Below are 23,693 nucleotides of genomic sequence, written 5' to 3'. Positions count from 1 at the left end.
TTAGGGTTAGGGCTCTCTCTCTCTCTCTCTCTCTCTCTCTCTCTCTTTCTGGTATTGTGCCCATCGAGCTTTGCCAGGGAGAAACCATTAGGGCGAGCAAGCTTGTGGTGGGGAAGGTGTCGAGTGGGGGGTTTATCTCAAATATGTCTCTTTATCCAGAGTGTGCTGGGCGAAGGACCACATGCCTTTCCCAATGTGGCTCAGTGCGTCACTTCTCTGTTGTTCTCTCTGTCTCTCTTCCTCCCTCGTTTCATTCTCCTCCGGTACGTTGTTCTCTAAAGTCTGTTGTCTAAAGTCGTTGGGCTTTCTCTCTCTCTCTCTCTCTCTCTCTCTTTCAGTCTCTATTCCTCACTCGTCTCTCTCAATTCGCCACCGGACGGCTCCGCCATTCACTCCTCTCTTCCTCCGTCTTTCCCCTCCGTCTCTCGTTCTCTCGTTCTCTCTTCCAATCCCAAAACCATCTCTCTATCCTCCGTCCCTTTGAAGTTGGACCATGAACCGGACCTTCATCCTCGCTCTGTTCTCCCGATGCCAAAAGACCATTCTGGAAGAGCTTGAGACCCACATGAACGATGACCACCACCACCACAACAACGATACCACGACCAGCACCGCCATCACCACCCCGCCATCCCCATCCCCACCCCCCAGCCCGACCTCGACCCCAGCTCTGGATCCCAGGAAGTCCTACGACAACGCCTACTTCTACATCCTCTTCGTCATGTTCTTCTACTCGTTCCTGGCTCTGGCCCTCTTCAAGAACTTCATCCAAAGCACCAAGAAGCACCCCTATGAGGAGTTCATCAAAGTAGGGGCGACCCCCGCGCACAAATTCAACGCAGGCCCCGAGGCTCAGGGGTTCGACTTTGAAGAGGAGTGCATTCTCTGAGCCCCCCGGGCTCGGCCCGGCCTGGCCGGGAGGGAGGGAGGGAGGGAGGGATGGGTGGATGGAAGGAAGGAGAGAGAGAGAGAGAGAGGGAGAGAGGGATAGGGGGATGTAGAAGGGAGAGTTGGAGAGATGTTTTGACAGTCACCAAGCCAGAAAAACGTCAGTGCGGACCGTTCGGGGCAGACCTGCTAGTGATTTTAGCGAAACCTTACAAAGTACTTTTTTTCCCCCTACTTCTTCTTTCCTCTGCCATCTGAAAATCAGAACCTCCAGGCGGGAGGAGTGGAGAGGGCTGAGGAGGCCTGCCTCTGGTGGGGGTGGAGACGTGGAGATCTCTCGGTCAACGGAAGGCTGGAATCTGCTCCTGTGAGGCCCAATCAGGATCAATAACACTGGGGCAGTACGCATGGCACACGCCAAAAAGAACATCAATGATATGTGTGTGTGTGTGTGTGTGTGTGTATGTGTTCTGTGTGTGTGTGTTCTGTGTGTTTGTGTGTGTGTGTGTGTGTGTGTGTTTGTGCATGTTCTGTGTGTGTGTGTGTGTGTGTGTGTGTGTGTGTGTGTGTCGGGGGGGGGGGATTAGTAGATATTGTAGATAAACTTAAGATGCATGGACCAATTGGTTGTGTGCAATGATTCATCGATGAAATATGTATCAGTATAATATAATAGTTAGTTGTTAGTGTTATGAGACAATATATAATAACACAGCTCCAATTAGAAAACATATATTTAAGCCATATGGTTTCACAAGGCTTACACTGAATATGTGCAATGCAGGATGCAGTTACATGGTGATTGCAGTTGAAGAAGTGCCAAAACGTATATGAAGTAAAAAGACAGGTAGGCCTAGTTATAGGGTGGAGTTGGACATAATCAGGCCCCAAGTCCCATGTTCATACTAAGAACTATGGCCTGAGTGGCATTCCTTTGCTATTGCATTGGGAAGTGATCCCCTGGGACGAGCTAGGGCTGGTTTGATTTCAACCTTTCGGTGACCCCATATGATCTGACTTTACAAACCAAACCGAGATGGTGAAAGGGGAACCTTACGACTTTATCAGTCCGCAGAATTAACATCAATTGCATCTAGCAGGATTGTGGAGATGGACTTAATGAGAACATGCGCTTTTCATTTGCACCACGCACTGCTAGCGAGGGGGAAAGAAATAGAAAGAAGGTAACACTATAATTTAGACGAACAACGTATGTTTTCGCTTCAACCTCTAGCGCCTCCTCCCGTATCTGTGACGCGGCGGTCGTATTTCGTTTCCCCGGGGTCGTCTTTTGAGGCGAATCATGGCCCTATTGTGGTGTTCGTGGCCGGTGCCAGCGCGTCAAAGTAAGGGTCTGGAAACGGTCCAAAGATGCGCTCAAGTAGATGACCCTTTAATTTTCCCCTCTATTGCAATTGTCAGATATATTTTGCGAAATATAATATATATATATATTAGGAATAGGAATATATGTATATATGAATATAATAAGTGGAAGTCTAGACCTAATTGTTATTGATTATAAGTGATATGCCCAATTGCATTGTGTTTCATAATAAATATAATTAGCTCAATAGCTTACTCACTTACTCAATAGCTTACTGTACAATGTATAGGCTACTGACGATAGTTTGCTGAGTAGGCCTTATAAGCCCACCTCTGAAGGCGTCGGTTTTGGCTGTCGGTACCTTTCAACAGTTGAGAAGTGATGAGTTTAGGTCTTCAGGACAGCCGAATATCCCGGGTCAAAGTGAGCATCCTGGGTCAGGAGTACCCGGGCTGTTCTAATTTGATCTATCCGCCTGTGTGTGCTTTTAAAGCCAGCGGTACCTCAGGCGGTTGAAACTCCTACATCCTCTCTCATAATTAGATTTTTGACCCGTCATCGTATCTTCAGTTTAGCGCCTCTTGAAGTTAGGGTCACGCGTGGAAAGGCATAGGAAAAAATCTGGGGTTGCTCTGTCGGTATGTATGTATGTATACCGTGTCAATTTGAGCTGCAGCTGCAACTGCAAAGACCACACCGCTTAAATTGTATATTTTGTAAATCATAGGTAAAGGCTTATCATACAGGCAATTTTAGAAAATGAATTTTCTCTCTGAGGAAATACAATGTTTTGTAATTGAAACCTGTTGCCAAGAAGGAACCCTTTAATGAAAGGGTCCACTTCTAAAATAATACACAATTGTTACATGTTTCCTAATATGTTTTATGGATTTTTTTGATGGACGTTATTATGACAATAAAGGGTTAAATGAAAGTCTCAGAGTGTGACGTTATAGGAAAAATAGATCGGTTATATTGTTTATTCAAAAGAGGAAACCCCTTGTTTATATGAACACATCCATATCCTGACTGAGCTGTGCTGCTCTCTTGTGGCAGACATCCTCAATTGCACCACACAATCTCTCATCGCCTAATCAGGAACCTTAGTACATGTTCCTGCAAAACAGGCCTGTAGGGAATAACCCAAACCACAACATCAATCAAGATGGCACCAGATCACCAGTGTGAACTGGGGGTATAACGGATGATAGAGGAATCAGGTAGAGGTTTAGCTGGGGGGAAGTGGGTCACAGTGTGGATCAGTTATGTTGACGCACTCTGATGTGTCGGATCCTTATGGTGCAGGTGTCACAGTACTCCTTCTGTATGAAGGCTTGGACCTGGGAGAGAGAGAGAGAGAGAGAGAGAGAGAGAGAGAGAGAGAGAGAGAGAGAGAGAGAGAGAGAGAGAGAGAGAGAGAGAGAGAGGTAATAGAGTAAAGCACTAATGGGATAAAGTACATTGATTAAAACTCTATAGTATTTGATAGTGTCCTGATGTCACAACTTGACGTTTGTAATAACAGCTTTGCTTTGTTTACATACTGTTTCAATGATTTCCTCCTCACTCGTCTCCCCTGCATACGATAAGGTAGAAACCCTCAAATGGGCGATCACGGTTTGGGTACCTGAAAAAAAAAGTTACATTGAATGAAGATCGGTTTTCATCCCCAGCTTTTTGCGAACCAAACATGTAAAAAAGAAAGAACACACAAAAAAGCATATGTTGAACACTTTTAACTCTATACCTGTATCAGAAGTTCCATTCTTACTGTCTGACATAATTCTCTCCTTGGTGGCTGTGACACCTGAGAATGTGCTGCCCCCTGCTGGTGACGGTGTAGCAGTGCTGTCTGATGTATTTGGCCCTGATAATGTAAATGATGTATAAAACAAGTTCGATCAGTTAAATATGACACGACTAGATCAATCCATTAAGTAACTGATTTGGTAGTGTACCTTTTCCAGAGGTTATGGTGGTTGGACTGTCTGGTACAGCTGTTTCCTTGGAGACAGTAGTCGTGGCGTCCATACTGTGAAGTGTTGGTACTGGTGCTGTTACATCACCAGGTGTATGTTCAGAATTATTTGGATGCTGATTGGTGGCATTTTGCACCGGGTCAGATACAGGGATAGTGTGTGTTACTGGGTCAGATACAGGGTCAGTGTGTGTTACTGTGTCAGATACAGGGTCAGTGTGTGTTACTGGGTCAGATACCGGGTCAGTGTGTGTTACTGAGTCAGATACAGGGTCAGTGTGTGTTACTGTGTCAGATACCGGGTCAGTGTGTGTTACTGAGTCAGATACAGGGTCAGTGTGTGTTACTGGGTCAGATAGAGGGATAGTGTGTGTTACTGGGTCAGATACAGGGTCAGTGTGTGTTACTGGGTCAGATACAGGGATAGTGTGTGTTACTGGGTCAGATACAGGGATAGTGTGTGTTACTGGGTCAGATACAGGGTCAGTGTGTGTTACTGTGTCAGATACAGGGTCAGTGTGTGTTACTGGGTCAGATACAGGGTCAGTGTGTGTTACTGGGTCAAATAGAGGGATAGTGTGTGTTACTGGGTCAGATACAGGGATAGTGTGTGTTACTGGGTCAGATACAGGGTCAGTGTGTGTTACTGTGTCAGATACAGGGTCAGTGTGTGTTACTGAGTCAGATACAGGGATAGTGTGTGTTACTGGGTCAGATACAGGGATAGTGTGTGTTACTGGGTCAGATACAGGGATAGTGTGTATTACTGGGTCAGACACAGGGTCAGTGTGTGTTACTGGGTCAGACGCAGGGATAGTGTGTGTTACTGGGTCAGATACAGGGTCAGTGTGTGTTACTGGGTCAGATACAGGGTCAGTGTGTGTTACTGGGTCAGATACAGGGTCAGTGTGTGTTACTGTGTCAGATACAGGGTCAGTGTGTGTTACTGGGTCAGATACAGGGTCAGCGTGTGTTACTGGGTCAGATACAGGGTCAGCGTGTGTTACTGGGTCAGATACAGGGTCAGTGTGTGTTACTGAGTCAGAGATAAGGCTGGTTTGTGTTGCTCGAAAAGTCGATGTTGATCCAAGTTCTGAAATGAAAAAGATACTGAAACATGAACTTCAGCCCCCAAAATAAATAACCTGTAGCTCTCTTTTGGCTTTTCTCTGAAGCGAAGCAATGTAAAGCCTGCTTGATAGTCAACCCTGGAGGAGGCCAAAAGCTGTTATCCGGGGTAACCCTGTGTTATTCAGATACTCACCAGTCGCAGGAGATGCAGTGATTCCTGTGTAGATACCGCCCCCTGCTGGTGAAGGTGTAGTATGGCTGTCTGTTGTGGGCTCCTCTGTTGATCCCGGTGTGGTAAAAGCTTTATAAAATAGGGAAACATAAAGGTTGTGAGAAAAAATGTACATTGTACATATGTACATTTCAAAGATGATGATGATGATTGTTTGTAGCAAGAAACCTTAAAAGCTATCTAAAGGAGCAAGGTCTCTCTCTCTCTCTCTCTCTCTCTCTCTCTCTCTCTCTCTCTCTCTCTCTCTCTCTCTCTCTCTCTCTCTCTCTCTCTCTCTCTCTCTCTCTCTCTCTCACGTTGTATACAGGTTGTCCTGTAGTCCCGGCAACAGTCGCCGATCACCAAACAGGCTTGGTCGCAGAAACATCTGTTCAGGCCTCTCCCACAACTGCTGTTCTGGCCCACACAGCACAGGACAGTGGGGGATGAGCAGTTACCTGGAAGACAACACAACAACTAACAACACTAGTGGTCATATGTGTGTCAAGAACATAACAGTCTCTGACATATGGAACAGTCTCATAGGTACACTAGTTGATGAAGTCGACTCTTTCTCGACTCAAAATAGCAGACTGTCGCAAGATGCCACAGTTTGCTGGAAGAAGATTGCCATTCTCTACAAGAAATGATCTACCATTTTTTTTGTTGTCTGAGGCAAAAATTTGCAGTGGAATTTAGAGTCACCTTCTCTGGGGGTAGTAGAGATGGGCGTGGCGAGGGTGGAGGTGGGGGTAGTAGAGATGGGCGTGGCAAGGGTGGAGGTGGGGGTAGTAGAGATGGGCGTGGCGAGGGTGGAGGTGGGGGTAGTAGAGATGGGCGTGGCAAGGGTGGAGGTGGGGGTAGTAGAGATGGGCGTGGCGAGGGTGGAGGTGGGGGTAGTAGAGATGGGCGTGGCAAGGGTGGAGGTGGGGGTAGTAGAAATGGGCGTGGCGAGGGTGGAGGTGGGGGTAGGAGAGATGGGCGTGTCTGATCCGGGCTGGGCTGAGGTCGTCGAGGTGGTTGAGACAGGTGAGTATGATGTATCCACAGAGCTGGGGTCAGTTTGAGGTGTTTGAGGATTGGTCAGCATGCTGTCTGAGTGGGAGGGGTGAGCAGGACCTGGGTCAGTCGGTGTAGGCGCTGCTTGAGTCTGAGAGCGAGCTGTAATTAAAGAGTGAATATATTGAAATCATGACAAAGGAACTTCAAAGCCATTAAGTTGAATGTACACAGTCAAACTTGAAGGAAGACCCCTCAATTGCCCTAAGTAGGTCATGTGTGGTGTGTTGTTCCTCTGTGTATCGTTAGACAGATTACAGACAGATGGACAGACAAACAGACAGACAGAGGCAGACAGACAGACAGACAGACACACAGACAGACAGACACACAGACAGACAGACAGACAGACAGACAGACAGACAGACAGACACACAGACAGACAGACAGACAGACAGACAGACAGACAGACACACAGACAGACAGACAGACAGACAGACAGACAGACACACAGACAGAGGCACACTTGTAGAAGTGTCATTTCTCAGGTGCCTCAAGCTTGTCATTTAATCATACCTTTTTTCGAACATTCTTGCGTCTAGACTCGAGGTCTCAAGTGTCCATTACCAAGTCAATCAAGGTCTTAAATTCCATTACCTAATCAAACTATTGATATTTATTATATTTTATATATTGTGTAAAATTGTTAACATGGATTTTTCAAAACCCACTATGATCTCAGATTTTGAAAGATTGAAATGACTATCTAGACAGGTGTTCGACCAGTAATTAATTTCAATTCGGCCATCAGAGATATTTTCAGTGTGTAATAGACAGAAGTAAATCTAGTCAATGACATGTAGGTCTTCAAATAGACATTTCCAGCATGGCTGTCAACATTTAATATTCCTATCCATACATTCTATCATCTTTATCCGAACTGTACATGTAGAAGCAGATGAATTACCATCCCAATTAACGCCAAACCTACTACAGCAGAGCATGGAAATGGAACGCCATATAGCAAAACATACTATTATAATCATAAAATCCAGAGTTATTCTTCTAGATTAGTAATAAACTTAAGTACCATATAACCTTGGTAGGTTATATGGTACATAGAATATCATAGTGCAACATAAACATTTTCAAATGTTTTCAAATTAATATTCTCCTGTTTCTTACCTGTTGACAGGTTTCCATGTGTAATAGGTAAGAGCAGAGGCATTAAGAACAGTAAGTACACACCACACTCATCCATCTTTCTCTCTGACAGCCAAACGTGGTTATCCTTTATTCATGGGAGTACACTGTCAAACACACACACACACACACACACACACACACACACACACACACACACACATTGAGTGATCCTATTGTTACGGTAGGTGAACTGTAGTCATACCTGAGTAAAAAAAACTCAATGGTTAATGGTTTACACTTGTACGTATGCCAGGAATGCTGTTCTCCAGGAACACCGTTCTATTTCCCCCAGTGGAGCAATCACTGGCTAGACCAATGGATAGGCATGCGCATAATACACTGTTACACATTATAAAGGCCTTAGGGTGTATGGAGTGTTACATTCTCTGAAATGAACAGAGCTTTTCACCCTTCAAACACTCCATTTTCCCTCTTCTCCCAAGCCCACTGACATTCAAACACAGGCTGGAATGTGATTAATCATTTATTTTTTCATAGCATCTCATTAAACGAAATATCGAGCGTAGATAAATAATTCAATGATAAACATACATTCAGTGGTAATACAACTACAATACTTCTCTTGTCGACATGTTTTTTTTTTTTTTAATGTAAAGGCCATCAACATGAAGGAGCGTGTCAGGTTTCCATCACTGTAAGACATGTTCAGTCATTCAGTCTCTTTGAGCCATAATGCACGATTGACTACGGACATAAGCAGGGCATAAATAGCACTGCACACGCGTGAGAAAGGCACTTAGAGAGTACTAGTAGGCTAGTCAAATGCCATGGTGTGTGTGTGTGTGTGTGTGTGTGTGTGTGTGTGTGTGTGTGTGTGTGTGTGTGTAGAGTACACTTCGTACACTTGGTGAAGTGTGCACAGTCATAAAGGAGAGTCAGGTCAGGCAAGCAGAAGGGTGGGATAATATCATCTGCAGTAACACAGTCAGCATCTAGACCAACAAGTCAAACAGATGCGGATGTGCTTTCATTGGCACTGTGTCCATTGTAGGGAAGGGAAGCTTCTGAATGAGAATCAAACAATTGTGTTTCTGAATGGAGGTGACTTGCAGTGGTCTGGGGTCTGGGGTCTTTTGGCTACTCAGGCTTGGGAGAGGTTACGAAGAGACGATGATCGTCTGAGGAAAAAAGGGAATAGAAATAGTCAATTTTAGTGAATCTACTGCATGTCAGCACTCTGGACAGACTGTTTGAACACAATGTAGCTCTTCCCAACTGAAGTTAGCAAAGTATGCTACTCTAAGGACTAAGAAATATTTAAGATAAACAAAGTGCATTATGCTCCGGTTGGTCTAATGTCGAAGGGAGTGAGTGACAACAGTGGGAGATTTTCCTCATACACACCTCTGTCTTATTGTCAGGGTCTTTTCCGCTACCCTCCAGCTCTCTCCGAACTCCCTCACGCTCCTGGCCTGGTTACCGTCCGGTTTCATTTTGTCGTTCTTCCCTCTACCGTCAAAGTTCCCACACAGGCCGCCCACCCTCCTCTTGTACGTGTGAGGGAGGATGATCTCTACAGAAAAATCAGCATGTTTACGTGAGTTCAAGAGTTCACAACCTTGTAAGCACTGTGCTGTTACGGTAAAGGAGACAATCATCATATTTATGAACCCTATTCTCTGCGCGTTCGTCTTGAAATCCTTTAAAAGATGCAGAGGGAAGGTTTCTTTCAAGGTTTATTTTTTTTTACATGTATTTTTCAAACCCAGACAAGAAGGATAGTTATGGTTCACCAGTAAATTCTATTTCCACAGCTGCTTCACTTTCTTATCACAGCTTTGACTTCTGATGCTCTTTATTGAGACGTCCTCATGTTCTTCTGATTATCGGAGGAGATACCTGTGAGATACTGCTTATTTCAGACTGTCCTTAATGGCCCTGATGTAACAGTGAGAGGTGTTTTCCGTACCTGCTCTGCTGTGCCCGTCAAACTCCACAGAGAGGCCAAAGTCTGTCTTGAGGTAGATACGAGAGGAACGCTGCAGAATCCTCAGACCTCCAGTAGGGGAGACAGGGGTACGAGTGGTCCTACCGTCCAGCTGAGAGAGAGAGAGAGAGATGGAATAAGTGTTGACCTCTTACTGAATTGTTATGGTCGAAAGATGGTTACTGAGCCAATGCTAAAGCAATAACCTGTGCTAGTACCTTCAACTCCACTCTGATAACAAGTAATTGATCTTGGTAAAACAACGTTTTTACGGTTAGTTGTATGTTTTTAGAAGTGAGACACCATTTTTCTAAGGCAGAAGAGGAATAGCTAAGTGGTGTGAAGATAAAACACCTGTTCAGCATTCCTGGTCAGGTGGCTCATGTTGCTTATCTTATGTTGCTTATCTCACCTAGCCAGTGACACACACACACACACACACACACACACACACACACACACACACACACACACACACACACACACACACACACACACACACACGATTTTTCATATGTGTGCCAAAAGTGAAGTGAACATGACACTGGGTAATTTAATACGGTCTGCAATACCTTGAGAATATTTTAGAATAATGTTTAGTTCCGGCAGCCTTTGAATCCTGTTTACAATACGATGAAGGACAACTGATAAAAAAGATACTGAGAATACACCATTATGTAAGCCACACTCCGTAAACACACTGTCTGTAGAAAGAGATACTTTACAGAGGCTCTGCGCACACACACACACACACACACGCACATGCACACGCACGCACATACAGAGAATAAGTCCTGAAAAATACTTACAACAAGTTTCCTGTTCTTCTTGAACTCCACAGTGTGATTGTACACTCTGATCTTGAGCCCTCTCAGTCGCTGATGACTGTCATGCTCTTTGCTGTCATCATCTTCATCACTATCACTATGACTGTCACTATCACTATCTCTGTCCCTGGCCCTGCTATCATGATGCTCGTTGCTGTCATCTTCTTCACTACTGTTATGACCACTATCATCATCATCATCATCGTAATTAATGCCCACGATGTAGACTTCTGGAAGGTTCTTTGACAGGCCGGTGGTCTGGACGAGCACGTAGGAGTGCTTGCCCTCGAACTCGTGCTTCATGTTGTCAAAGGTCCGGTACTCAGGGTCTCCTGCGATGGAGCACTCACTGAAGTCTGGGAGGCAACGGGGAGGGGGGGGGGGAGACATTGAAGATACCGTCAGGTTGAACCGTGATGCATTGACCCGAAACTACTGTCAGGGGGAAGTTTGGGGAATGTATTGAATCGTAAATCCACTACATTGGCTTTATCGTGCAGATATATTAGGCTGGTAGAGAAATGGTAGTCTGGGATGGATCATAGGACCATAAGGTTGCATTCAACATTGAGTTTTTATTCGTAGGTTTGTGGGAATGTGTAAGGTAGACTACTGTACCTGTTGATTTGCAGTAATACTGTCCCCCCTCGTTCTGAAGGCAGACAGAGTCCCCGTCACATTCATCTTCGTCATCACAGTCAATCTCCCCGACACCGTCGTCTTCCTCACACTCACACTTGTGACTGCAGTGCGGCGTGTACCAGACCTCGTCAAACTGAAATGAAAACGAAAAAAAGATTCACGACATTGCACTGAACTGTATGTTCTGCCCTTTCAAGGTGCATTGTGTCTGATAACACTGGAAATGGTTCTCCCTACAGGAATTATGGCTAATGTAGCACACGACACGAAAGCTGTTGAGACTAAGAAGAGCTCAACTATCGTTTCAGTCATTCTGGAGAGGGCGACTCACGTGATGGATGTTGCCGCTCTTGTCCATGCAGCCACACTGTTTGACTGGAACACAGACCCTCTGTTCGAGCATGAAGCCGTCGTTACACACACAGCCCTCCACACAGGGCTCATCGGCGTTGCAGGCAGGGGGGCCGTGCAGGTGCTTACAGGTGGGCTGGCAGGCGGAGATACAGTGGGTGTAATGGCTGTTCTTAGGGCAAGACGGTACTAAAGAGAGAAGAACAAATACCTGGTTGCATAATGAGGTATGGAAAGGAAGGGTGACGTTTAGCTAGTATGTGTTTTTACAGATTGGTATGTGTCTTTTTGTTTTCTGAGGAAAAGTAATAACATACTTGGCACTGCGGTTGTTGGTGGTTGCGGTCTTGCTGTGGTTGGTGGTTGTGGTCTTGGTGTAGTTGGTGGATGTGGTCTTTCTGTGGTTGGTGGCTGTGGTCTTGCTGTAGTTGGTGGTTGTGGTCTGGCAGTTGTTGGTGGTTGTGGTCTTGCTGTAGTTGGTGGTTGTGGTCTTGCTGTAGTTGGTGGTTGTGGTCTTGCTGTAGTTGGTGGTTGTGGTCTTGCTGTGGTTGGTGGTTGCGGTCTTGCTGTAGTTGGTGGTTGTGGTCTTGCTGTAGTTGGTGGTTGTGGTCTTTCTGTGGTTGGTGGCAGTGGTCTTGCTGTAGTTGATGGTTGTGGTTTGGCAGTTGTTGGTGGTTGCGGTCTTGCTGTGGTTGGTGGTTGTGGTCTGGCAGTTGTTGGTGGTTGTGGTCTTGCTGTGGTTGGTGGTTGTGGTCTTGCTGTAGTTGGTGGTTGTGGTCTTGCTGTAGTTGGTGGTTGCGGTCTTGCTGTGGTTGGTGGTTGTGGTCTTGCTGTAGTTGGTGGTTGTGGTCTTTCTGTGGTTGGTGGCAGTGGTCTTGCTGTAGTTGGTGGTTGTGGTTTGGCAGTTGTTGGTGGTTGCGGTCTTGCTGTGGTTGGTGGTTGTGGTCTGGCAGTTGTTGGTGGTTGTGGTCTTTCTGTAGTTGGTGGTTGTGGTCTTTCTGCGGTTGGTGGCTGTGGTCTTTCTGTGGTTGGTGGCTGTGGTCTTTCTGTGGTTGGTGGCAGTGGTCTTTCTGTGGTTGGTGGCTGTGGTCTTTCTGTGGTTGGTGGCTGTGGTCTTTCTGTGGTTGGTGGTTGTGGTCTTGCTGTGGTTGGTGGTTGTGGTCTTTCTGTAGTTGGTGTTTGTGGTCTTGCTGTGGTTGGTGGCTGTGGTCTTTCTGTGGTTGGTGGTTGTGGTCTTGCTGTGGTTGGTGGTTGTGGTCTTTCTGTGGTTGGTGGCTGTGGTCTTTCTGTGGTTGGTGGCTGTGGTCTTTCTGTGGTTGGTGGCTGTGGTCTTTCTGTGGTTGGTGATTGTGGTCTTTCTGTGGTTGGTGGCTGTGGTCTTTCTGTGGTTGGTGGCTGTGGTCTTGCTGTGGTTGGTGGTTGTGGTCTTGCGGTTGTTGATGGCTTATTCAAATCTATGACAAAACAATCACGATTACAAACAAACCATCTCTATATTTGAGTTGTTTCTTGTCTCATAAAGACTGTGAAACTGGAGCGGAACTGTCTCATACCTGCACAGTGTCCCTGGTGAAGAGACACATCATCTATAGCTACGTCAGAGAGATCAGTTGAACCTCTACGTCCCTCAAAGATGATCTGATATTGAAGGGAACAAACACAGGAATATATAAAACATACAAACACACTTCATCCATAGGTTAAAAAGAGGCAAACAAGGCCTAAGCATATAGTGGCAGGCATTCACACCATGACAAAATATATAGTTGCACACTCTTGCTCAATGTAAATGACGTATAAGGTCACCTAAGTTTCTTTAGCGGTTTCTCATATAATGTTAACGTTGCTGTTTATGCTCCAGGGAGCACACACTCAAGTCTCCATATAAGGTCAGGGAAGAGATCAGGGTCACACCACTCACTTGGAAAGGTCCAGTAGTGGGAAGGTCCACCTGTCCCAGCTGCCAGGAGTCTCCCTGGGCGTTCCTCTTCCACCAAACACCTTCAGCGTACCTGTCCTGAACCAAGTAGACGTGGAGACCCATGGTCTCGGCTGAGCCGTACATGTGGTACCAGAACTGCAGACACTGTGGACCGTGGTCAGAACACTCGGAGCTGAGGAGGCGGGCTGTGTCTCCGTAATGTGCACTGTTGGCCTCGATGTACATGTAGTGACCAACTGGACAGATAGAAAAATAGATACGAATAGATAAGGTACAGTACAAGTATTAGATAAGATTACATGTTGAATTCCTTGATAACTACAGAATTTATTGTCCTTTTGTGGAGTTTCCCCAAAGAGGGTGTTCCTTCTACCGTTCAAATTGCAATGGGGGCAGGTCAAAACAGTTCATGGACATGGCCATACCTTGTGACTTAGCCAATCAGGTTAATGGGGCAGAAAGAATGTTAAAGTGTGACCCTTTTGACTTCTATTCAGATAGTTTTCCATTGTGCTTAAGTTGTAATAATACCAACTGTTCGTTGTTTGTTTTGTTGTCTTGTGTCGTAAGAACACTTACTTCCTTTTGTGTGATCAGAGGACGGCCCTGTCTTCAGCGAGGGTGTGGAGCCACTTTGCCTTGTCCAATCAAAAGCATCTGTCATTAGCTGATTCCAACTGCAAAGATCCTTTTCGAAATCGCAGTCGAAGTGGCAGACTGTACAGGGAACATTTGTACAACTTCAACATGAATAAAACGTAGATTTACTTTGACAGATTACATTTTAGTTACAAAAGTAACTAAGCATATTAATGTGCTTAATGTGTGTGAAGTACCACAAGTTGCCACCAGGGGCGTGCATCAGTGTGATGATTACACATATAACACTTTGATCAATGTTAATACTATCCATAAGAAATTAGTTTTGTGTGTACCTGGATGTGGGACAGGAACTGATGGGGCAACGATCGGTATGTCTGGTGAACCTGCAAATTTATGCAAAGTCATGAAGGCTTAACATTCTCAGTTCTGACATTGTGCAAATTAATTCAGTATTCAGTAACTGCTTGGGGATTATGAATTCAACTTGATGTACCAACACTTGGTCTAAAAACTGGTTAAAATCAATGTTGAGACACTTTCAATCCCCAAACCTGCCAACTGTCTAAAGATATTCTATGATAAATCCTAACCTCCTCCTGAGCATGGTCCACTGTGGATGGAGATGTCGTCCAAGGCCACATCAGATCGAGGGTCAGAGCCTCGGATCCCCTCCAAAATGATCTGAAACAGTTATTGTGGTGAGTGAAAATGTGATTCACCATGTAGCATAAACCAAAACCACTCAGTAAACACTCTACTGCTAAGAGAAACCTCAGCCTACTCCAACCTAGAGTTAATTCCCCTCTTGTGTATTGTACGCTTCCTACCTGGAATGGTCCAGAGGCTTTGATATTCAGAGCTGCTTGACGCCACACGGATCCCTGGTTGTTGATCTTGGACCAGAGCTTGGTCACTTTATTTCCCTGCAGCTGGTAGACGTTGACGGCCATGGCACTGGCCTGTCCGTACATGTGGTACCAGAAGCTCAGGCAGACTTCGCCCTGGTACTGGCACTTCGGACTCATCAGACGGGCAGAGTCCCCGTGGTGGACGCCGTCACCCTCGATGTACATGTAGGAGCCAGCTGACCAACAAAGACACACTACAGTGTAAAGTCTCCATATGTGTGGCAGGGGGTCATGTCAATGTTCCCTCAGCCCCATGTTCCCTCAGCTCACCTAGCTAGCCTTAACCTTTAGTAGCCTCTCACCCTCTAACTAGTTGTATTACATGCAACACAAGCTAACCTGTCAGCAACTCAAGCTAACCTCCTAGCAACTTAAGCATACATAGGGTTGAGACACACCCCTATGGGATGACAACAAACATTATAACAGTTGGTTATTGCTGTATATCTATATCTGTACAATCTGCTATCATCATAATAGAGGAGCTTTCTGAGGTAATTACATACCCATCTATTACATGGGCAGCAGATAAATGCTAAGAGTTTCCATTTTGCTAAACTGTGTTAGAATGGAAAGTGCTGCTACTAAAATGTTTCTAAAAGGTAGTTGTTATGTGTCATGATCATGAGAATCTCTTGCACTTACCTCCTGAAGTGTGGTCCTGGGTTGGCCCAGTGAGGTCAGAGGGGGTTGAGCCACTCTGTCTTGTCCAATCAAAGCTGTCCTGTACAAGCTGCTCCCACTCACACAAGTTGTTGTCGAAGTTGCAGTTTAATGGGCAAACTGTGGGAATCAAGGGAAAAGCTATGTAAATAGAAAGTAGGAATGTCAATGTAACAATGTAATACTTAACTCTACCCTTGACCAATATTTATGTTTCCTTATTTTCAGTGGACAGAGATGCCAGCAATGAGCAAAACTACATGCATCAAAATTACTTGGTCTTACGTTTTGAGTCGGGTGTAGGGTTGGGAGGAGAAGGCTTAGCTGAAATCGAAAAATGCAGAATAGGTTGTCAGCAAAACAATATTTCATAAGCTGCAGAGGTATGAGAGGAAGGGCATATAGGAGAGAGGGAGGAAGAGGCGACAGGGAGAGAGGGAAGAAACGAAGAACGGAAAGGAGGAAAGGAAGGTAGGAAAGGATAGATGGAGTGAGCGATGACAGGGCAGGAAGGAGGGAAAGACGGTAAGAACCTCAAGGACTATCTAATGGCTGGTTTCCCCGGACACAGATTCAACCGAGTCCTGGACTAAATCACAGTTTCTACAGAACATCTCTATTGGAGATGCTTTTTAGTTTAGGTTTAGGCTTAATGCAAGTCTGAGAAACCAGCCCGAAGTGTATGAAAGTCCTTTCAGACCTAACTTGTGATTATCTCTGCATACAACAAACACAGTCCCCTATCTTCATCATTATGAAACCAAAGCCAGACACTCACCGCAGTCGGTGTCCTTCCACCAGTTGGGCAGCTCCACCTCTGCTACCTGACAGGCAGCCACGAAGGACTCCAGGGAGTTACAGAAGACCCCCATGTCTCCCCCCGAGGCACAGAAGTCATCCTTACAGCTGTTCAGGTAGGTCTGAATGTGGATGGATCCGTGGCAGGGGCTGAAGGGGTCCCCAAGCAGCGCAGAACACTTCTCGAAGCCCTGGTTCTCCAGGGCAGGGTCACAGGTCGGGGGGCGAGGTGGGTCAGCAACACAGCTGGAGGAGAGGAAGCGAAGATAATGGGGTTTGTGTGACGTGTTTGTTATTAAGGTGATATTGTGGTGTTTCGTACAATTGAATGGAACGCTTTGTCAACACTTTCAGAACTGGAAATGCACGTTCAAAAGACTTGATACGTCTGAATTATAATTGTCCTGTTATCATTACAATATTATCTAACCCATTGAAGTTGCTCTACTAGCTTCTGCCATTGAACGTCATGTTGTCAATATGTTGAGTGTTTCATATCTGTATGCTGTATGATTCACCTCTAAGTGAATACCCTCCTGACCTGTGACAAATTACCCTAAAGGCGTGGATAAAGTGATCTGTCACTGTATCGTATCATTAAAAGCCAATCACTCACCTGTACTCATCGTCCTTCACCCTCCAGCTATTACCGAACTTGAAAACGTCTGTCTCATTGGAGCCGTCAGGGGTGAGGAAGTCATCGCCCTGGTCGTCAGAGTAGGTGCCGCAGAGGCCGCACAGCTCTCCCTTGTAACGCTCGTCCACCTGCAGGAACAGCCTGTGCTCCACGTCCAACAACATCCTGAGACCAAAGGTGGTTTTCAGGACGGCGTACTGTCCCTTCAGGTACACTTTCACTGTGCCATATGTACCGTTGACGCTGAAGGGGAGACGGACCAGCGCACCGTTTACCTGGAGAGCAGAATGTCATTCTTATCTGTCATTCAAGAACTTATATGTTCAAAGAGAGACACATTATGTCCCAATGGACAATTTGTCTGCAGGAAGTCACTTTTGAAATATACATTAAGTCAGCTACATATAGAAACATAGAGTATATTGGTAGTAATGCCCTATATAACGTTCCTTTGACCTGTTGTAAGGAAGAGATGCAGAACAGTGGTGTGGACTGCCATGCTCATTTTCGTGACTTTGTTCATCCATGGTATTTCACTCCACAATTGACCCAGTTAATTTATTGGGCCTATAATGTTGAACTGGTCTAAACTGGTATTAGGGAGATTGTTACACTTAATTATTGGTACAGGACATTGGACCACATCCATCAATACTATGGTAAACTCTTCCTTGACTTAAACCCCTGTCTAATTCTAAAAATATACATAACAACAGTCTAATCCTTTTTTTTTTCCTATGCCCTAATTTACCATCACAATAAACAGTACAGAAAGAGAATTTTCAAGAAAGAAGATGTCCATTCTTACATAGACGTCCATGCTCCTATTCAACTCGACGTGCAGGCCCTGGACCTCCAGTGTCACAGTCTCTAGCTTGGCCTGGGTCTCCTTCATGGAGTTCTGGTTCCGGGAAGACACAGTAAACTGGACCGGGCTGTGGCCTCCGCAGGTGGTAGCCAGGGTGTAGATGCACCCTCCTTGGAATGTGTAGGCCTTCTTGTCAAAGGTGATGTAGTGGGGGTCGCCGTAGACGCGGCAGGTGACGGGTTGGGAGGGAAAGCAACCTTTGACCCCGTCTACGACCTTACACACCTCGTTGGCGGCGCAGGTAGTGGCGGAGCACTGGAGGCTATCCCTGCCCATACACTGGCACACACGCTCACACTCCCCGTCCATAAATGACACTCCTTTCTGGAGAAGGGAAACCAAATGTTATGCATATACACCAGTGTTCTAATGTAATGAACGTCAAAATAGATGCCATAGGACACATCACATCAATGAATGTCTATATTAGCTTGTATTAAGTTTGGACCATTTATGAACAAGAATAGAGGGTTTAAACAAGAATAGAAGGTTTAAACATTTTCAGTGTTGGTTTTATCTCATGGTGTGTACTTTGACCTCAAAAGCTCTCAAACCTTACCTCGTAATGCTCTCCGTCCTTCCAGCAGCCACAGTCCTCTGTAGGGACACACCTCCCTCCGCTGAGCTTGAAGCCGGGGTCACACTCACACCTCTCCTCACAGCTTCCACACTCCCCCATCACGTCCATACTGGAGCAGGCCTCAGGACAGCCCTCGGCACACGCGTTGTAGTGGCTGTTCTCCCCACACTCCAGGGCTGGGGGAAGGAGGGGGAGTAGAGAGAAGTGGGTCAGATCGTAGTCACTATCATCGTCATCGTCATCATCATCACCACCATCATCATCATTTTAAGTCCCCCTCCCCTGCCCAGTGAGTAAAAAGGAACTGTTAAAAAAACAAATAACCAAAAGAGGAAATGATAAATAGTAAAACCACATACGACAGATGGAAGAGTTCCTCCAGGCGGGGATGATGACTCCGGCCTTGTGGCAGATATCAGCGTACGACTGCATGGCATCACAGAGCACCCCCGGGTCACCCCCAGAGGCACACATCCCGACCACGCAGCTACGGAAGTAGCTCTCGGCTCCCAGGACGGAGAGGCACCCGGCGAAGGGCCCGTGCCCAGATACGAGGGCCCCACATTGGGGCTCGCTGCTGTACTCAGCCTCCTTCTCTGGAGGACACACCTGAGGGGGTCCCAGGGGTGTGTCGCAAGTGTTCCCCTCCCTCTGGCTCTGCCAGCTGTGGCCCAACGCGGTGGTGTTGGCGGCCTCCGACCCGTCCGGCATGCGGTAGTCATCCTCTTTCTTGTGGTTGAAGTTACCGCACATGCCACACACTTTACTGTAGTAGGAGGCGGGGACGGTGAGGTGGACGTTGCCGGCGGTGTCATAGGAGACAAACAGGTCGAAGTTCGTCTCCAGGACGACGGAGGCGGAGTTGCCGTGGATCTTGACAGTGCCTCCTTTGAGGCTGAGTGGGAGTTTCCTCCAAATACCGTTGACCTGGGGAACAGGACTGGGTTTGGTGTGCTGGAAAGACTCAAAGGCTGTCTGATTCTGTCTGCATACCTTATCTTATGTTACACAGATTCTATCATATGTTATGGTTACAGAAATAACAACATACCAATGGCCAATATAACTTCATAATAATAAGTAATTATTAACAATAAAACTGATAAGCTATGATCTTCTCGTGGGTGATTCAACAGATTCATCAGATCACCAGAAAAGGAAGACATACTTTAGCATTTTTCTGCCCCATGATTATGTCATGGTTTAGCACCAATGTAGTGACAATAGTGTGGCTGAATTAGAGCACCAACATTGTAATGCAGAGAACACTGTAATTGCACATATTAACGTACACTCTATGGTATCTCCCACTCACCATGACTCTATGCTTCTGTCTCTTCAGCAGGGACACTCTGAGGTTCTCCAGCTCTATGTTAACCTGCTGGACGGCCGACACAGACGAGTTCCCCCTCTGCTCGTTCTTCACCTCCACGCTGAACTGAGGGAGGGCCTCGGAGGCCGAGCACACCCGGGCCAGGATGTAGGTGCAGGGGCCAGCGAAGTAGAAGACAGCCCCATCGAAGGTGCTGTAGTGGGGGTCGGTGTGGACGGTGCAGGTCCCTGGGGCAGTGCTGGCGCTGGTTCTCTGTGGGCCACAGGCACGGCCTTCAGGGCAGGGAGAGGATGAGGAGCAGGAGAGCTGACCTCCAGAGCACAGGCAGCGAGTGGAATCATCTATCCAGAAGTCTGTGTCTGGATAGCACTGGGCACCTGTAGAAGAACGACCAGAAAAACGGATGAAAAACGGTGACACAATTGGGATCCTCAATCTATATGTTTCAGTAACGTTTTGTTTGATTTGACATCGGGGCAGGAGGACTGTTCAGGCTAAGAGTGTTATTTAGGGAAATTGTGGAGGACAGACAGTGAGGAACTCACCACACTGTCCCCTTCTGACTCCAATCCTGTCGAAGGTAACCTGCCTCTCCTCAGACTGTGCCCGGACAGCCTCAAATACAACCTGGAAAAAGAGGGATACTCATCACTATTCAAATTTCATAGAACAAATGTTTTTGTTGTTGGACTCTATATATGCATTGTAAAAAGGGGAAATCTGGGATTCAAACAATAACAAAGTGTTCTCCCCACCACTTTTTATGGTAAACAGGTGGGGTTATATATCAATAACTTAAACGACCACAAATCGATGTACCAATCCCAGATGGCCCCTTTAAAGTGTGGTGTGACAAGCCTTAAGCACTCTACCTGTGGAGATGTTCTATCAGTCATAGTCAGTGGGACAAACACTTGTCTCCAGGCCTCTCCCTCCTCAGCCGGTGAGGTCCAGACCTCTCTTTCCCCGGTGCTGTCCCTGAGCAGGGCTCTGAGCTCTGACCCTTTGGCTCCCGCTGGGGCCTGGTACCAGAACTCCAGACAGGCTTCTCCAGAGAGGCTGAGGACTCCGCTCTCCACACTGACCACTCCCGCTAAGGAACTCAGATGGAACACATCTGGGGACAGGGGGATGAATAGAGTAGAATAGAATAACTTAATTTTTTCTACATAGAGATCCAAAATAATATTATTGCTACTTCTCCAACTTGAAATGCTGCAGTAGTACTGCTTCTACATAACTCAAACTCAGTGGATAAAAATGCAACCCTATTTATGAAACCAGTCCCTCTTATCAACTCTCTAGCCACACTACATGAACACAACCAGATGTTACCAAGTCATTTGTAATGGGTAATTAACTCTGTAACCAATCAAAATATGTTTCTATGAGATGGCACTTACATTGCTTTGTTTACATTACACGATCAAACAACACATTCCCATTTACACTTCCCATACTTTAACTACCAAATCTGTTCAGGGGCATAATCAGATACTAAATGGCTGGTGTATTTGTGAGCAGGGAATGTTCTGAAGAGGAGGTACTTCAGTGTGATTACCCCCAGGAGAATGCTAGGCTATAAAAGATTATTACCCTGCTTGCTGCATCTGATCTAGCAGAGACATGCAGCATGGCACAGTGAGATGGAAACAGCACATATGATAACTCTGTGTATCCTACTGAACTGTGGACCAATGTACCTGATTGTTCTAGGCTGAACTCAGTTAAGGGAAAAGACGGCCAAATTACACGTCTTCATGGAGCTTGAACTCAAAGGTGTTTTCAGTTTAGTTGATTGGGGAAGCGATTTCAAATTTGATCTCATGATTTGACAAAATATTTATGAGAATTTTTCAATGCAGGAATTAAAGGTAAATTTACCTCCTAAGATGATTGGATGATGAATTGGAATTGAACCCCACTCTATGGTTTAGTAGACGGTCTGTATTGTACTTTACATACCTTCTTGGCCTGCCCCCACAGTCCAGTCACAAATTGGAGTGATGTCATCATTGAAGTCACACTTTGTAACATATTCTGGAAAAGACCATAAGAATATAAAAATACATAATAATTTAAGCTTTATTTATACAGGGAAAACCCTGACTGAGACCAGGGTCTTTTTAGCAGGGCCCTCTTACAGAGAACAAGCAAATACAAGAAATATACAATACAATACAACAGTTTATAAGAACACCTCAATTAAAAGACACAACACTACCACCATATCTATCCCTAAACAGATCCCTCACCAAACATTTTAAATGACCCAACGGCACCAGAGTGTCCATTTGTAGTAAGTAAGTAACTTGGAGGTCATTGCATGTCCGAGGAACACAGTAACTAAAAAATCTTTTCCCCAATTCTGTAGACACCCGTGGGACATTAAAAAGCAGTAAGTTCTGAGTGTTTCTGATGACCATCGCTGTAAGTCACCATCAAAGATGTGAGGTAAAATGGGACTTTTAAAAGAACTGTTTTTCTACAAACTAAGTCCAGTGATAAACCCTTCTTGAAGTCAAAGGCTCCCAACTCAAAGACTGATATGAAAGACAATGGTGGGTGTGGACACTATCCCTAGAGACGAACCGCAGAGCAGAGTGATAAACCGAACTGGACACACACACACACACACACACACACACACACACACACACACACACACACACACACACACACACACACACACACACACACACACACACACACACACGCACACATACACTCAGACACCGAAAGAGAGACAGAGACAGACAGATAAGACAGACAAGACAGACAAGACAGACAAGACAGACAAGACCGACAGAGACAGAGACATTTAGATAAGAAAGGCTCATACCTACTGTATCAATAGCAAAGCATAATCAATGAAACCTCTCATGTGTGTTGGCTTTGGAACATAAAGGCATGTTTTTGTGCTCAGTTACTGTAGCAGGAAATTGGTGGTGTGGATGACACTAGAATTAATGATGAGAAGTGCACCACAGTGTACTATAAATCAGTCTGATGAATAGTCTGCTAGCTCCACTGACAAATCCCCATTCTCCTTTTGCTATTATTGTCTTGTTTGAAAAACAATAGCAACCACAAAACAGTGCTTAGCATTCGTTATCCTTGAGAGTGTGATGCACAGTAGCCTACCTGCATCTGTCCTCCTGGTCGGAAGAGTAACTGATGAATTGTCATCCCCGACTCTGAGAAAACACAAAACAAGGGAATACAAATGAAATCAGGAGTATTTGGAAAACAGGGTGATGGACTGTACTGCATGTATAATGATGATTTAGTAAGAATGAATGGATCCAATCAAGATCACACTCCATATCCACGCAATGATCTATTAGACAACAAGCTATACATCAAAGTTCAGTATATTATTTGTACCTTTTAATGGGGTAGCGAAAACCAATACAATACAAAACATCAAAATGCCAATCAATGTTTTCTCATTGGAAAATACATATAGCCTACTAAAACCTCTGACAATAATCGTGTAAGTTACGCTAACTTTTAAATGCCGAATAAGAGTGAGATCCGTACGGTACGAGACAGTCAGAATGACAAAGACCGAGAGGCACAGAGATAGTTAGAGAGAGACTCACCTGGCGGAGGTCCCTGCCTGGAGCAGACTGAGCAGAGCTGTGGTCAGTACCAGCAGCCCACTGAAGGTGTCTCCAAGCATGGTGGATCCCCTTCCTATAGCCCCCTCTGAAGACTCTCAGTAGCTGTACAGTCCCCTGTGTGCTCTTCCCTTGTGTGCTACGTAGAGTGCTTCGAAGTCCCTACAGCTGGACACACAGCTGATCCAAGTCCAGAGTGAGTGGGTTGGAGAGTGCTGAATGTTACCTCTCTGCTTCTGACGTGGGAGTGGAGAGGGTCAGGTCTTTATATTGTTTTTTGACTGTGTGGA

At 45.7% G+C, this 23,693-nt stretch overlaps 1 protein-coding gene across 1 annotated transcript; it reads right to left on the bottom strand.

Moving 5' to 3' along the window:
* Nucleotides 1–8,798: 8,798 nt before the first annotated feature.
* LOC310819267 (uncharacterized protein) lies at nt 8,799–23,465 on the bottom strand (the record flags this gene model as incomplete). The annotated part of the gene is made up of 25 exons (XM_083690511.1): nt 8,799–8,819; nt 9,078–9,214; nt 9,611–9,740; nt 10,438–10,811; nt 11,074–11,230; nt 11,429–11,637; nt 11,766–11,870; nt 11,920–12,891; nt 13,002–13,086; nt 13,370–13,626; nt 13,970–14,107; nt 14,326–14,376; nt 14,584–14,674; nt 14,821–15,077; nt 15,547–15,684; nt 16,343–16,608; nt 16,979–17,274; nt 17,808–18,191; nt 18,427–18,623; nt 18,807–19,374; nt 19,763–20,157; nt 20,326–20,407; nt 20,737–20,897; nt 22,925–22,977; nt 23,386–23,465. 25 exons carry the CDS (start codon nt 23,463–23,465, stop codon nt 8,799–8,801), a joined length of 5,604 nt encoding a protein of 1,867 aa, XP_083546637.1.
* Between the last annotated feature and the right edge of the window lie 228 nt (nt 23,466–23,693).

Source organism: Argentina silus (assembly GCF_951799395.1).
Source record: "Argentina silus genome assembly, chromosome: 18".
Lineage (NCBI taxonomy): Eukaryota > Metazoa > Chordata > Actinopteri > Argentiniformes > Argentinidae > Argentina > Argentina silus.
The sequence above is the reverse complement of the archived record's forward strand: the minus strand, read 5'-3'. Positions and strand labels throughout refer to the sequence as shown.